This window comes from Hemitrygon akajei, chromosome 5 (assembly GCF_048418815.1).
Source record: "Hemitrygon akajei chromosome 5, sHemAka1.3, whole genome shotgun sequence".
NCBI lineage: Eukaryota > Metazoa > Chordata > Chondrichthyes > Myliobatiformes > Dasyatidae > Hemitrygon > Hemitrygon akajei.
In genome coordinates, this window is record NC_133128.1 from 82,555,215 (window position 1) to 82,571,380 (window position 16,166).

General features: G+C 44.5%; 1 protein-coding gene across 8 annotated transcripts in view; it reads right to left on the minus strand.

Annotated features, from left to right (window-relative positions):
* Positions 1–16,166, minus strand: part of LOC140727918 (protein Shroom2-like) — a 238,621-nt gene that overhangs the window by 87,315 nt on the left and 135,140 nt on the right. For 2 of the 8 annotated variants that reach the window (XM_073045889.1, XM_073045888.1), the window contains exon 3: positions 8,713–8,772. The exons of 4 other annotated variants lie outside the window; for them this stretch is intronic. In XM_073045889.1, the coding sequence (XP_072901990.1) occupies positions 8,713–8,772 (60 nt within the window). Of the gene's footprint in view, positions 1–4,697; positions 4,935–8,712; positions 8,773–16,166 lie in introns of those variants that run through there. 2 more of the 8 variants (XM_073045891.1, XM_073045895.1) reach the window with 2 other exon arrangements.

Below are 16,166 nucleotides of genomic sequence, written 5' to 3' on the forward strand. Positions count from 1 at the left end.
AGAGCAATTATGGCTTACAAAAGAACTTCACTCTACAAGCAACACACACAAAATGCTGGAGGAATGCAACAGGTCAGGCAGCATCTATGGAAGAGAGTAAACAGTTGATGTTTCGAGCCAAGACCCTTTATCAGGAGTTCCAGATTTCCAGTACCTGCAGACTTCATGTTTGTGGTTCACTGGATACAAAGTTGGGACACCCTAAGATTGTCAGATACTGGGAGAAATGTATTTCCCTTGCATTATTGTGTTCAGCCATCATTCGTACCACCATTCTTTCATGGGCTCATAGTTCCCCCAACTTCAATTTAATTGCTCACCTTTCCTTCTCTCGACATCCTAATGCCCGCATTTGAATATGACAACTGGTCTGACCCTGAACAATACTGAATCCCAGGTGCTTACAATCCAGTTGCCTACACCACTCCTCCTTAAAGCCTCCACCTGCTGTTTGGCTCTCCTGAAACATTGCCCGAGTTTACACCTACATCTTGTGATCTCTGTGTCTTTGGCAAATTCTGTTGTATTTGTAAACTGGCCAGGGACATGTCCTAAAAAATTTTTTAAACCCCTTAAAAAAAATACCAGCCATTGCGAAAGGATCCAGAGGAACAGTAGGTGATAATTAAATCATGCAGCTAATTCCACTACTTGAATGAAAATAGTCTGCAGTAAAAGCAGTGGTGCTTAGTAAATAAGTAAGTGGGCTCTGTGGTTTTGCCAGTGTGGACAAGTAGCACAATCCGAATCAGAGGCTGCACCCCTGCTGCCCTTCCACCAAAATGTCTCCCAAATCCTTGGCCTACTTTCTCAGGGAGATGTGAAAGGTCCCACATCACTACTGCAATAACACTGCTATTATGCAATTGTCCATCAACCAATGCCACTAAAATTGAATGGTCTGGCCATTAACCTTGTTTGTCGCTTGCTAGAGCCTGCTACATTTGAATTACTACACTTTTTACAATTGCAACTCATTCACTATAGCATACTTCACAATGCTCTATCGACAGAAGGCAGTTCATAATCACAGAAAAGTACAACACAGAAACAGGCCCTTCACCTATACAGTCCACGCCAAATCATTTAACCTGCCTACTCCCATTGACCTACACCGGGAACATAGTCCACCATACCCCTACCATCCACGTACCTATCCAAACTCCTCTTAGACGTTGAAACCGAGCTCACGTGCACCACTTGCATTGGCAGCTCATTCCACACTCTCATGACTCCGGCCAACTTGTGGGTGTAGTAAGAGATGAGGAAGAAGTTTCCCCTCATGTTCCCCTTAAACTTTTCACCTTTCACCCAGATTTGCTGTCTGGGTGTACTCCTGTACTATAACCCTTATAACCCTCTAACAAATCTCCCCTCAATCTTCTATGTTCCAAGGAATAAAGTCCTAACCTATTCAACCGGTAGTATTAGGATTTATTATGGAAGCAGCGAGTCACTCCCCTCTCTTCCCCCCCACCCCCCACCTACACAATACAGTTGTGCTGGTGCACTATTACATAAGAGCACACCAAACCCATGTCTCAAGTGCAACAACTGCACGAGCTGATTCAAGCCAGTCAGACGAAGAACTCCAAGCAAAGCCGAGAAATCCAATTCCATTGGATTACTTACAAAAGGGCATTTAAACACACCAGTGTAATGTCACTGTTCAGCAGCATGGAATTCCGTTTCAGGAATGCTCCAAGATTAGTAAGAAAAGGTTTCCGGTTTGTTACTGTTGCCCCAGTAATTGTGAGGGAGTCCCTGAATTGCAATAGATCTTCAGAGTTCATACAGCTGTCTGTAGTGTGGAGAAGAGGATGTATTTTAACACACAATATCATTAATCAGAACTTATTCTCCACAAAATATCACAACAAACTCAAATTTTCTGTAGAACCAGAATGAAAAATATAAAGAAATGAAAAATACTAAAAAATGTACTCAAACAAGAGATGTGTGCTGGAGACAATCACCCAAGGCGAGAGCCAGCTCAGAGACAGTCACACTTCCCAAAGTTAACAAGATGCACCCCTGACGCTCGTATTGAAACGGAATAACGGAGCCCCAACTCGACCAAGCAAAAGGGAGACCATCAACCATAATGAACCACGACAACTGGCATTTATCCTGTGCCTCAATAAATACTTGTAGAATTACAGTACAGGAGCAGAAGGCCATTCCTCATTTCAAGTCTGTGACAGCTCTCTAAGGAGCAAGTCTGTCTGCCTCCCCTGTTTCACAAGGCCACAGCAATTGATATTGAGCCAACGGTGGAAGATAAGGACAAAGCAGTACTGGCCTGGTTAAAGACTGAGAGAGCAAGGGGGTGTCTCACCATGCATTAAGGATGCATCTGGTAGGAGTCAGGCCTTTCCTGGGGAAGTAAAAACCAAAACAATCATGTCAGGGAAGGAAGAAAGGGGGCCTTTTCTGTTTGGCAGCCAGTGACTAGTGTCACTGCAGAGGTCGATATTGGGACTGCTTCTTTTCACGTTATACATCAATGATTTGGATGATGGAATTGATGGCTTTGTGGCCAAGTTTGCGGACGATATGAAGATAGTTAGAGGAGTAGGTAGAGTTGAGAAAGCAGGGAAGCTTCAGAAGGACTTGGACACATTAGGAGAAAGGGCAAAGAAGTGTCAAATAAAATATAGTGTAGGGAAATGTATGGCCATGCACTTTAGAAGCATAGATTATTTTCTAAATGGAGAGAAAATTCAAAAATCAGAGGTGCAAAGGGACTTGGGAGTCCTCGTGCAGGACTCCGAAGGTTAACTTGTAGGTTAAGTCGGTGGTAAGGAAGGCAAATGCAATGTTAGCAATCATTTCAAGAGGACTAGAATATAAAAACAATGATGTAATGCTGAGGCTTTATAAAGCATTCATTAGACTACATTGGAGCATTGTGAGCAGTTTTGGGCCCCTTATCTAAGAAAAGATGTGCTGGCATTGGAGAGGGTCCAGAGCAGATTCACAAGAATAATTCCAGAAATGAAAGGATTAATGTACGAGGGACTCTGGGCCTGTACTCACTGAAGTTTAGAAGGATTGGTGGGGGGGAATCCCATTGAAACCTATTGAATATTGAAAAGCCCAGATAGAGTGGATGTGGTAAGATTGTTTCCTATACTGGGTGTGTCTACGACTAGAGGCCACAGCCTCAAAATAAAGGGACATCCATTTTGAACAGACAAAAAGGAATTTCTATAGCGAGGGGGTGGTGAGTCTGTGGATTTCATTGCCATGAGCAGCTGTGGAGCCCCAGGTACTGGGTGTATTTAAGGCAGAGGTTGATAAGGTTCTTGATTAGTCGGTGTCTGAGGTAACAGGGAGAAGGCAAGAGAATGGGCTGAATGGCCTATGTCTTGTGGTCTAAAACAAAACTTGCTGATAGGTAGCTGATGCCCTCTCTATATGTATATAAAATTTATATACAGTACATTATATGAAGATGAAATTCCAGACAACCAGCACTCGAACTGATATTTAAAACAAACCATTGTATTTTATAATCTATAAAACCTAACATATAGGAGTAGAATTGGGTCATTTGGCCTATCAAAACTGCTCTCCCTTTCACTGACTGATTATTTTTCCAAATCTATGCTGCTGCTTTCTCCCCGTAACCCTTTACGTCCTTACCAATCCAGAAGCTACCAACCTTTGCCTTAAATACACACATTAGCTTGGCCTCCACAGATTTACTGCCCTCTGGCTGAAGAAAGTCCTCCTCACCTCAGTTTTAAAGGGATGTCCCTTATTTGGAGGCTGTGCCCTCGGATCCTGGACTTTCCTACTAAAAGAAACAGCCTCTTCTTGTCCAATCGATCCAGGCCTTTCAGTATCCTGTATGTTTCAATGAGATTCCCCCTCATTCTTCCAAACACCATCAAGTAAAGATCCAGAGACATCAAAAGTTCCTCAAATGTTAATCCTTTCACTCCTGGGATCATTCTTGTGAACCTTTTAGAAACCCTCTCCAGGGCCAGCACGTCCCTCCTGAGTTACAGGGCCTATGTTTGCTCAATATTCCGAATATGGTCTGACCTGCTCCTTGTAAATCCTCAGCAGTATTTCCTGTTTTTATACCCTCATGCCCTCAAATTGAGTGCTACCACTGCATTTACCTTCCTCACTACTGACTCAACCTGCAAGGTAACCTTGAGGGAATCTTGAAATAGGACTTCCAAGTCCCTCTACAGCTCTAATACCTGGAATTTTATCCCCGTTTAGACAACAGTTCTACACTTTTCTTCCCACCAAAGTGCATAACCTCACACTTCGCTATTTCGTATTCCACCTGCCACTTCTTTGCCCATTCTCCCAAGCTGCCCAAGTCCTTCTGCCTCTGCCACACTACCTGTTTAATACAGTTTATTATACTTTCAACTTTGTTCCTCTATCTACCTTGGTACTGCCTGCAAATTTGGCCACAATGCCATCAGTTCTTTCACCCAAAACATTCTTGTATAAAGTGAAAAGTTGTGGTCTAAATTAATGAGTGCTGGGAACTCCATCAATCACCAGCAGCCATCCTGGAGCGGATCCCTCCCCCCCCCCACACCCTCTGACATCTACCAGTCAGCCAGTTCTCTATTTAACGGAGTGAACCAACAGGAGTAAGGACACAAAGACTGCGTGCGGCTAAGCTAAGCACACTTGCCAGGCTTTATCAGTGGAGTCAGTCTTACCATGTCAGGCAGGCGCTGATCGGAAGAGTTTAAACATCCCACTCACGGGCAGAGGCAGGCTGGGAGGCACCCTGTCACCGGCAGGCGCCGGAGTGTGAATGAACTGCACAGCTCCCAGCTCGACTCCAAGCCCGGCCTGTGTGCATTTCCCGGCTCTGCGTCAGGAACAATGGAGCCGATGAGGTCGGAGTAGGATCTGGGCAGATGCAGTCGTGAGGCAGCCTTACAAATCCAGCATTCCTCGCATAGTGTTGCCCCTCCCCCTCCCCTCCACAGGTAATTCCGGCTAACCCTCCTCTTCTAACTGGTTACTATGGCTGCGGCTAAGCAGAGCACTAAAGACCCGGTCTGCCGGCAGCTCAGAGTGCACAGATGCTGTCAGGCAGCCTGTCATCACCTTCCCACCCCTTAAAACCATGGCAACATGGCTGGCCCACTTAATTAGCAGCTTGACCTTAATAGACAGTATCTGGGTGGGTGTGGGGACAGTCGGACGGGGGGGGGGGGGGGAGTGTTATTTTTCCCCCACCATCCTTTCTTTCAAATAACGTCCAGCAGTTATTCCCTCTCCACCAACCCATTTCATCATGCTGACTAAGTCACTGGGCAAGGAGTCACCAACCCAGCAGAAAGGATGGGTACATATCAGACGGGATAGACAGGAGAAAATCTGCAGATGCTAGAAATCCAAAGCATCGCGCACAAGATGCTGGAGGAACTCGGCCAGCCAGGCAGCATCTATAGGGAGAAGCGCTGGCGACGTTTCGGGCCGAGACCCTTCATCAGGACTAACTGAAAGGAAAGATAGTAAGAGATTTGAAGGGGGAAAATGTGGGGGAGGGGGAGGGGAAAATGTGAAATGATAGGAGAAGACTGGAGGAGGTGGGGTGAAGCTGAGAACCAGAAAGGTGATTGGCAAAAGGGATACAGAGCTAGAGAAGGGAAAGGATCATGGGACAGGAGGCCTAGGGAGAAAGAAAGGGGGAGGGGAGCACCTCTACCTTCTTAGACGTTTGCAAAGATTTGGCATATTGTGTGTAATAAATTGATAAATTTCTGTAGATGTGTGGTGGAGAGTATATTGACTGGATGCATCACAGCCTTGTATGGAAACACCAATGCCCTTGAATAGGGGATGGAGCCATTCTATCACGGGTAAAGCCCATCTCACCATTGAGCACATCTGCAGGAAAGCAGTATCCATCATCAAGGACCCCCAGCATCCAGGCCATGCTCTCTTCTCCCTGCCGCCATCAGGAAGACGGTACAAGAGACTCAGGACCCACACCATCAGGGTCAGGAACAGTTATTAGCCCTCAACCATCAGGCTCTTAAACTGGAGGGGATAACTTCACTTGCCCCATCACTGAACTGTTCCCACAACCCATGGACTCACTTTCACGGACTCTTCATCTCATGTTCTCGATATTTATTTATTGCTTACTTTATGATTATTATTTTGTTTTCTCTTTGTATTTGCACAGTTTTTTGTTATTTTACACATTGGTTGTCCATTTTGCTGGGTCCGATCTTTTATTGATTCTATTGTGTTTCTTGTATTTTCTGTGAATGTGACACACCGTATACGTACAGTCGGCCCTCTTTATCCGCGAGGGATCGGTTCTGGGACCCCTCGCGGATACCAAAATTTGCGGATGCTCAAGTCCCTTATTCAACCTGTCTCAATGCGGTGGACCTTAGGACCCAGCGGAACCCCAGACCTTATTTAACCTGTCTCAGTGCAGTGGACATTAGGACCCAGCGGAACCCCAGACCTTATTTAACCTGTCTCAGTGCGGTGGACATTAGGACCCAGCGGCGGAGCTCTGAATCCACAGTGTTTTTGTTCACGAAAATAATCACGATAACGATTGAAAATAAAGTGGAAATAATAAAGTGATCAGAAAGAGGTGAAATACCATCGGTCATTGGAAAAGCGTTAAGCTACAGTCGGTCAACGATCGGAACAATTTGATTGGATAAAGTGAGAAAGGCTGTGCACCGATGAAAGCTACAATTATTACTAAGCAACGCAGAGGTTTAATTATTGGGTTTGGGGTTTTGGGTTTTTGATCCTCCACATCAACCCGGCACAGTGGAGAGCCTGCTCAGGAGCGATCTGTCACTGGATCGAACTTGGGAACGGTTCCTGAGCCCGGCACTGAAACATAAGTTCTTAAGTGTTTTATATGCGTAGAAAGGTAAAATATATACTATATACAAAGACAAACATTTGACTGATGCTAAATAATACCAGATGAACCTGTTCCAACTTACTTAGTAAGAGAACTTAAGATTTTTTTCGATCCCAATCCACGATAACCTACGCACATCCTCCTGTATACTTTAAATCATCTTTAGATTACTTATAATACCTAATACAAAGTAAATGCTATGTAAAATAGTTGTTATACTGCATTGTTTAGGGAATAATGACAAGAGAAAAATGTCTGTACATGCTCAAACAACAAGTGCTGGAAGAGCATTTCCGGGTTTTTGCGATTCGCGGTTGGTTGAATTCGCAGATAAGGAGGGCCGACTGTACTTTGATAATAAATTGACTTTGAACTTGAGTGTCACTCCGTTTGCTGCAGGTTTGTGACAGTCCTTATGTACAGGCTGAACATCAGTGGAACATTTGGGTTTATTTTATTCATCACAGGTCACTTCTACATAAGTTTACATCAGATTCAATTCTCACTCAGCAGTGAAGAGATTTGATCCTTTAATCCAGGGTTGATTTACCTGTCCAGTAACACAGCCACAGCCCCACTGAGTCACTGTGAGTCCTGCTCCAACACAGAAATGAGGTTCTCTTTAATTGGTGGTGTGACCCAACTCAAATACCATTGCAACAGGAAACGACCCGGTCTGTCCTCCTCTGGTAGAGGATCTCGCAGCAGACTGGGACAGTCAGTAATCAGCTGCTGGCTATAGTCTCTTCACAACTGCAGGAAACTACTATCATGTTAACCTGCAAGACATTTTACCCAAACTCCACCAGTGTGTCACCATGGCCACTATGGGAATAAACAGAATGGCCCATGTTTATACAGACAGATGTACTTACAAAACCATCAGACACCCTCATCTTGGCCTCTCCGGCCACATCTCCACAATGTTAGTGCCGACATACTGACCGCTGCTGAAAATGGAGAAACCAGTCAAAAGGACATCACTATATGGGCTAATGAGGCAATCATTATGCTTCAAGACTGTTTTGAACTGACTAACTAGCAGATGTTCAAAGAGGCTGCCACAAACAGAGAAGTCACAGACCTCAAGGAATATGCCTCATCTGTCACTGCCTACAGTAATTGACACTGGTACTTCAAGAACGGTCACCTCACACCCCAACTAGAAGTCCAGGCTAAATGCTGAGGTACACCATCTACTAAAAGTCCAGGAAACTGCCTTCAAGTCTGGTGACAGAACAGTTTTCAGAGGAGCCAAGAGCAACCTCATCTTAGGCATCAAGAGCACAAAGACTGCCTATGCTCAAAGAGTTCAGGAGCACCCATCTGATAACTATCCTCACTGTATGTGGCTAGGCATCAAGGGCATTACTGACTACGCAATGAAAAACAGCGTTTACTGTCCCAGTGACGTCCCCATCCCTGAAACACTAACAACTTCTATACACGCCTCAAGGCATGCAACACAACGCCAGCCACAAAAGCAACCCCCACAAGTGAGCAGTCACTGTCTGTAACAGCAGCTGACACAAGGAGGACTCTGCAGAGAGTCGACCTCCATAAGGCAGGCCAGACACTATCCCAGGCCGAGTACTTAGGCAGTCTGCACACCAGCTCAGTGATATCTTCAACACTTCACCCATTCTAGACTGCTGTCTCTACATGCTTCAAATCAGCCACCATCATCCCTGTACCAAAGAACTCTACACCTTCAGAGCTAAACAAATACTGCTGATGGGGGTGACGTCAATCATCACGCAGTGCTTTGGCTGATAATAGCACACATTAAAAACTCCATTCCTGTCACAATGGACACTCACCAATAGAACCGCTCTACGACAGACATCAGAGCATCTGTCACGCAGCTGGCCCTGACACACCTAGAAAACAAGGACACTTACATCAGAATGTTGTTTCTGGATTTCAGCTTGGCATTCAGTACTATTGTCCCACAGACCCTGGTGAACTAACTCCCACTCCTCACCGTGTAACCGGTTGTTGGACTTCCTAACGAACAGACCTCAGGTAGTCAGGTTGCACGACCACTCCTCCCTCCTGATCACCTCAACACAGGTGACTCCGGGGTTATGTGCAAAGCCATCCTTGCACACTCTGCTCACAGCTGAGTACACAGCCCAACACCCGCGTAACTACGTTGTCCAGTTTGTCGATGGCACAACAGGGGTGGTGCTCATCACAAACTATGATGAGGTAGCCTACAGAGAGGAGGTGGAGGAGCTCAAGTCCTGGTCCCTGGTAAATAACCTCTTTCTCAACGTCAACAAGCCAAGGAGATGGTTCTCAACTTCAGGAGATCTCGCATCACTCAGGCCCCTCTTTACATCGGCAGCACAGCAGTGGAAACTGCGAGCAGTTTTGAACTCCTGGGAGTCCACATCTCACACAACCTCTTGTAGTCCCATAACACACCCTATACAATCAGGAACACTGGACTATGCACGTCCATACTCACATCATTCCACAGAGGCGCAGTAGAGAGCATCCTAACAAACTGCGTTACTACATGGCACAGAAACTGCTCCGTGGTGGACAGGAAGACTCCACAACGGGTAGTCAAAACTGCCCAACACATCACTGACACCAGCCCACCCACCATCGGGGACACAGGTACAGGAAGGTGCACCAGTAACATCATGAAGGATCCCACCCACCCTGCTCATTGACTGTTAGCCCCACTCCCATCAGGGAGGAGGCTACATATCATCCATGGCAGGACCACCCACTTCAAAAACAGTTACTTTCCCCAAGCAGTAAGGCCAATCAACACCTCACCCCTAACCACCACTACTTTCTCATTTCCTGTCAGTCACCCTATGGACAGACACCCCTGTGCCTACCATCACGTTATGGCATACAATCAATGTATTCTTCAAATTATTATTGTGTTCTTTATCATATTGTGTTTATTTGTGCCTGTATCAGGTCCAGAGTAACAATTATTTTGTTCTCCTTTACACTTGTGTACTGGAAATGACATTAAACATCCTTGAATTACAGCTCAGCATTCAACACAATGATACCCTCAGTCCTCTCAACAAGCTCCAAACACCTGGGCCTCTGTACCTCCCTCTGCAATTGGATCCTTGACTTCCTCACCAGACCACAGTCATCACCTCTTCACTGACAATTAGCACTGGTGCACCTCAAGGATGCATGCTCAGCCCACCGCTGTACTCTCTCTACACCTACAATTGCCGATGACACAATTGATAGCAGAAGTTCAGATGGTGACAAGGAGGCATACAGGAGCGAGACAGATCGGCTGGTTGAGTGGTGTCACAACATCAACCTTGCACTCAGTGTCAGGAAGACCAAGAAATTGACTGTGGACTTCAGGAAGGGAAGTCGAGGGAACACAAACTGGTCCTCATCGAGGGATCAGCAGTTTCAAGTTCCTTGGTGTCAATATCTCTGAAGAACCATCTTGGACCCAACATATTGATGCAATTATAAAGAAGGCACGACAGCAGAGATAGTTTATTAGGAGTTTGAGGAGAGTCACCAAAGACTCTCACAAATTTCTCCAGATGTACTGTGGAAAGCATTCTGACTGATTGCATCACTGTGTGACGTGGAGGGGCGCTGCACAGATCAGAAAAGGCTAGCTCTATCATAGGCACCAGCATTGAGGATACCTTCAAAGGGCGATGCTTCAGAAAAGCAGCATCCATCATTAAGTAACCCCATCACCCAGGACATGCCCTCATCTCATTGCTACTATCAAAGAGGAGGTACAGGAGCCTGAAGGCACACACTCAACACTTCAGGAACAGCTTCTTCCCATTCACCAACAGATTTCTGAATGGATAATAAACCCATTGACTAATTTTTTCCTCCATTTTGCTCTTTTTGCACTGCATTAAAAAAAACTATAAATTACAATGCATAGCTGCCACAAAACAACAAATTTCATGACATAAGCCAGTAAGAGTCACAGTCATAGAACACTAGAGTACAGAAACAGACCCTTCAGCCCATCTAGTCCATGCTGAATCATTTATCTGCCTAGTCCCATTGACCTGCACCCAGACCGTAGCCCTCCATACCCATACCATCCATGCACTGTACCTATCCAAATTTCTCTTAAATATTGAAATTGAATACATATCCACCACTTGCATTGACACCTCGTTCCACATCCTCGTCACCCTTTGAGTGAAGAAATTCCCCCTCATATTCCCCTTAAACATTTCACCTTTCACCCTTAACCCATGCCATCTAGTTCTAGTCTCACCTAATCTCAGTGGAAAAAGCCTGCTTCCGTTTACCCTATCTTTACCCCTCATAACTTTGTATACCTCTATCAAATCTGCCCTCATCTCTTACATTCTAGGGAATAAAGTCCTAACCTATCCGATCTTCCCCTGTAACTCAGGTCCTCAAGTCTTGGCAACATCCTTGTAAATTTTCTCTGCACTCTTTCAATCTTATGTACATCCTTCCTGTAGGTTGGTGACCAAATCTGGACACAATACTCCAAATTATGCCTCACCAACTTCTTATACAATTTCAACATAACATCCCAATTTCTGTACTCAATGTATTGATTTATGAAGGCCAATGTGCCAAAAGTTTTATTTGCAACCTGTGACCTCACTTTCAAGGAATTATGGATCTATATTCCCAGATCTTATTTACATCCTTCCTGGTTCTACTGCACTCCTCAGCGTGCTCCCGCTCATTGTGTAAGACCTGCTCTGGTTGGTCCTTCCAAGGTGCAACACCTCACATTTGTCTGCATTAGCTTCCATCTGCCATTTTTCCGGCTGGTCCAGATCCCACTGCAAGCCTTGATGGTTTTCCTTGCTGTTCGCTGTACTCCCAGTCTTGGTAACATCTGCACATTTGCTGATCCAGTTTACCAGATTATCATCCAGATGATTGAATCAGATGTCAAAACAACAAACCCAGCACCATTCCCTGCGGTACTCCACCAGTCACAAACCTCCAGTCAGGGAGGCAGATTCTGACTCTGATGGTTGTAACAAGAAGAGGGCATATCCTGGATGGTAAGGGTCTCTCATGGTGGAAGCTGTCTTCCAGAGACACCACTTCTTGAAAATGTCCTTAATGATGTTCAAAATCCATCTTAATATCACATTTGCCTTCTTTACTCCCTGCAAGTATCATGTCACGAGCAAAGCTGCATCATGTCTTGGTAAAGCAGCGAGGAATTCACCAAAGCACAGGTCACACAGAACTCAAGATCATCCACATACCCAACTCTCTCCTTTCTACCCTTACAGACAGTTAATAGTCTTTGTATATGGAAGTCTCAGGTATCAAAAGTCAACATCTTCACTTCTTAGGTCACAGAGCTCAAGCCCCAGTCCAAAGAATGCAGGCCAGCCTTCTGGCTTACCAATGGAAGAACATTTTGGTTTGGAGATACCATCTTCCAGAGGAGATGTTAAACCAAAATTTTAAAAATGCTACAGTACTATTCGAAGAAGAACGTGATCTATCCTTGGAGTTCCAGCCAATATTTAGATCTTCTGGTCTGTTCCATCACTGTGGAAATGCACTGCATGCAAATTGGCTCCTTTGAGCATTGCACCAGAGTCCATATTTCAAAAATAGTTCAACACTTTTGTAGATCCCGAGACGACAAATGGACTTTATAAATGCAAGCCTTGGTTTCTTTAATCAGTGCAACAGGAAAAATAAAGTTTGCTGCCACTTTTATCTGATAATTGTACATTGGTAATCAGCACAGGGAGACATTTTGGGTCTTAACCATCGACTGTAGTATTCACGGTCACAACAGGGAACTACACAAAAGCAAGTTCTTTCCTTTGCAGGACAAACATGCTCATGAGAAGCCACAACCCATTTTTGCAACACAGCCATTAAATTCATGAGCATTTTATCTCATCAGGTTATACTGTCGGAGGTCATAAAGAATGGGTCACTCGGTAAGATGGAAAATACAACAAAGTGAAGCAGAGTTAGGGGCTCCAGGACACAGAAACTGCAGTGATCCTTGAGTGATTAATGTGATACCTTATACCTTCAGATTATGTTACCACCCATTAACAAGTGAGCCCTAATAGCAGTGTTCATTTCCTGTGTCCTCAAGGGAGCACCAGGCCGATAGGGGTGAACGAACTTCAAAGTGCCCCTCAGTATAAGGTACACTTCCAAGACTACCTCGCTTAGAACAACATCTAGTTACGAAATTGGACAGAACAGAATGAGGCGGTTAGTGCTGGAATTAAAAATTAAATCACCATCTGTGAGGAATTTAGAAGAAATGTAGGGGAATTAACTTTCCGACCACAGACAAAATGAGGCTATCTGGTTTGCAGCATGACAATTCCATAGTCCCATTTCCCCTCTCCATAGTTCACTGCAAACCTACTGCTCATTTTCTCACTCACACACCCATCACCTTCCATTTGATTCTTTGGTCTCATATGCTGAGAGCTAAGTTCAGTGACCAGTGAAATGAACTGGGCATACTTGGGTTGTGGGAGGAAATACATTACACTGCAGGGGGAACAGCTCAAGGCTAACAACCCTGACTTGTCAAACAAAATTGTAACGGACACAGCAATGAAGAACCCTTCATCACATACAAGCATGCTGGATGAACTCAGCAGGTCGGGCAGCATCCGTTGAAATGAGCAGTCAACGTTTCGGGCTGAGACCCTTCATCAGGACTGAAGAAGGAGGGGGCAGGGGCCCTATAAAGAAGGTGGGGGGAGGGTGGAAGGTGCCAGGTGAAAAACCAATCAGAGGAAAGATCAAGGGGTGGGGGAGGGGATAGGCAGGAGAAGTGAAGAAGGAATGTAAAGGGAAAGCACTATGGGTAGTAGAAGAAGGCAGAATCATGAGATAGGTGATAGGCAGCTGGAAGAGGAGGCAGAGTGAAAGTGGGATGGGGGAAGGGAGAGGGAGGGAATTACCGGAAGTTGGAGAATTAGATGTTCATACCAAGGGGCTGGAGACTACCCAGACGGTATATGAGGTGTTGATTCTCCAACCTGAGTTTGGCCTCATCATGGCAGTAGAGGAGGCCATGTATGGACATATCCGAATGGGAATGTGAAGCAGAGTTGAAGTGGGTGACCACAGCATCTGCAGTGTACTTTGTGTTTAAGAACCCTTCGTCTGTGTGTGACAGTATTCCCAAGTCTCCACCAATCCTCTCCAGGTTATGACCAGGTTCCACTCCCAAGAACTGTTTGTAACCTAAGCAAGTCAAAAACGAGGCTGCCTAGCAAAATATTTAACTAAAACATAGCCCACCAAGGGCAATGTGTAGTTAAACTGGGGCATTTAACTTAACCATTCAGAGATTGCCATGAATCAAGTTGCCACATGGCATAAGACGCCTACAGCCCACAACAGCTGACAAATCCATCCTGCCCATCTCTCAAATGCTCATTCATATATATGAGATGTATATAAAGTCAGGAGTTCATAACCTGTATGTATCAGGCCACTTTGCTAATAAGATTGTGGTGTTCAAAGTTCAGCTTAAATTTTTATTATCAAGGTATATATCACCATATAAAACCATGAAATTCATTTTCCTGTGGGCATACTCAGCAAATCTATAGAATAGTAACTATAACAGGATCAATGAAAGATCAACCAGAGTGCAGAAAACACTAAACTCTACAAATGCAAATAGAAATTAAATAACAAGGTAAAGAGTTCTTAAACTGAGATCATTGGTTCTGGGAATATTTCAATGATTGAGCAAGTGAGTGTAATTATCTCCTTTTATCCAAGGGCCTGACAGTTGAGGGGTAGTAACTGTTCTTGAACCTGGTGCGTGAGTCCTGAGGCTCTTGTACCTTCTGGCAGCAGTGAGAAGAGAGCATGGCCTGGGTGGCTGAAGCTGAACTTTGAGAAAAGCAAAACTAAGTAACATGACAGGAAATCTTCTTTGTACACCCAGTACTCACAGTCATTCATAAACACTCACATTTCTCCAAGTTCAGTGACCTTAGTATTCTGAGAAAACGAAAGCTGGCTCTGAAGGAGGGAACTGCTTTTTGAAAAATAAATTTAGTATGTCTAATCCCAAAGACTAGTCCAACTTTTTCAGCTACTGTTTGATTGTATTTCCTTTCATTTATTTGTTTAAAAGAACCTGTCCTGATTCTTTCAAAGAAAATCCATGTAATTCAGGATACATATCTTTATAAACAAAGACACCTCAAGTGTTGAATGAGCATAAGAACTGCAGAAGAATTATAAGAGTTCAGTGGAGATCTACACAAACATTCTGAATATACTTGTGCACTCTCAGGTTTCCTCCCAAGGCACACAAACTTTGAGATTTTGGTTTTTGACTAAGCATTGCAATAGGTACAGTGACTGTCGACAACGAGGAACAATCTCATAAATCATTCCCTGATTTATGAAAGAGATGATTTACACATAAATGTTTCATTAGATGACTTTTCATAAATGGAAAAGCTATTACGTGCATTCACCATGAAAGACTGGTGTGCTAATTGTTACAGCAAAACTATGCAGACAGATGCCCAAAGTATCAATGTTGAAAATTTGTAATTTGAGGATACTTCAGCAGTTTTCAAAACCAGACTTCATCCCATATTTCACAGCCAATTTGATTCTTTCAATTGCCAGTGTAGAGTCAGAAAAAGAGCAGCTAACAAGCATCTACAAATGATAAGAAGATTGTTGACCAGTTAATGGTTTAGAGGTACCGCAAGTGAGAATAAACAATGATAAACGCACCAGGAGATCGCCCTGCCCTTCACAGAATCTGTGCACTACATCATTTACATCCGAGAAAGTAAGCAAGAGTTTGGAATAATAACCTGAGAATGCTGACTGTACAGCACACCCACAGCACTGCAATGGGTGCCCCACCTAAGTTCAATGTTGAGTGTCAGGGATGGGACTTGAGTACCAAAGCTTCAAGCTTTGTAACAAAATCACAACCTCAAGAGGGTGATAGGCCTCAACAGAGCGACAGGGTGCTGACGACTCAATCAAAGGAAGAAACTCTCAGCATTGACTGAAGCTCCACACCCTGCAGTGAGCTTCATCAACCGCTGTTCAGCCTAAGCATGCAACATGAACCCCGTGTGCTCCAGTCAAAGAGAGACAAAATCTCTAAAGACACCCATAGATTAGTTAACAATTCAGTGGCAGATTGCTACTCTCTCCTTGACCCTGGACAGTGAACAAGGCGGCAAGGTGTACCTGGAGTCCCACCAGGCTTCTCCCACTCGGAAAAGCACCAAACATTACTCCAGTTCAGGAGGAG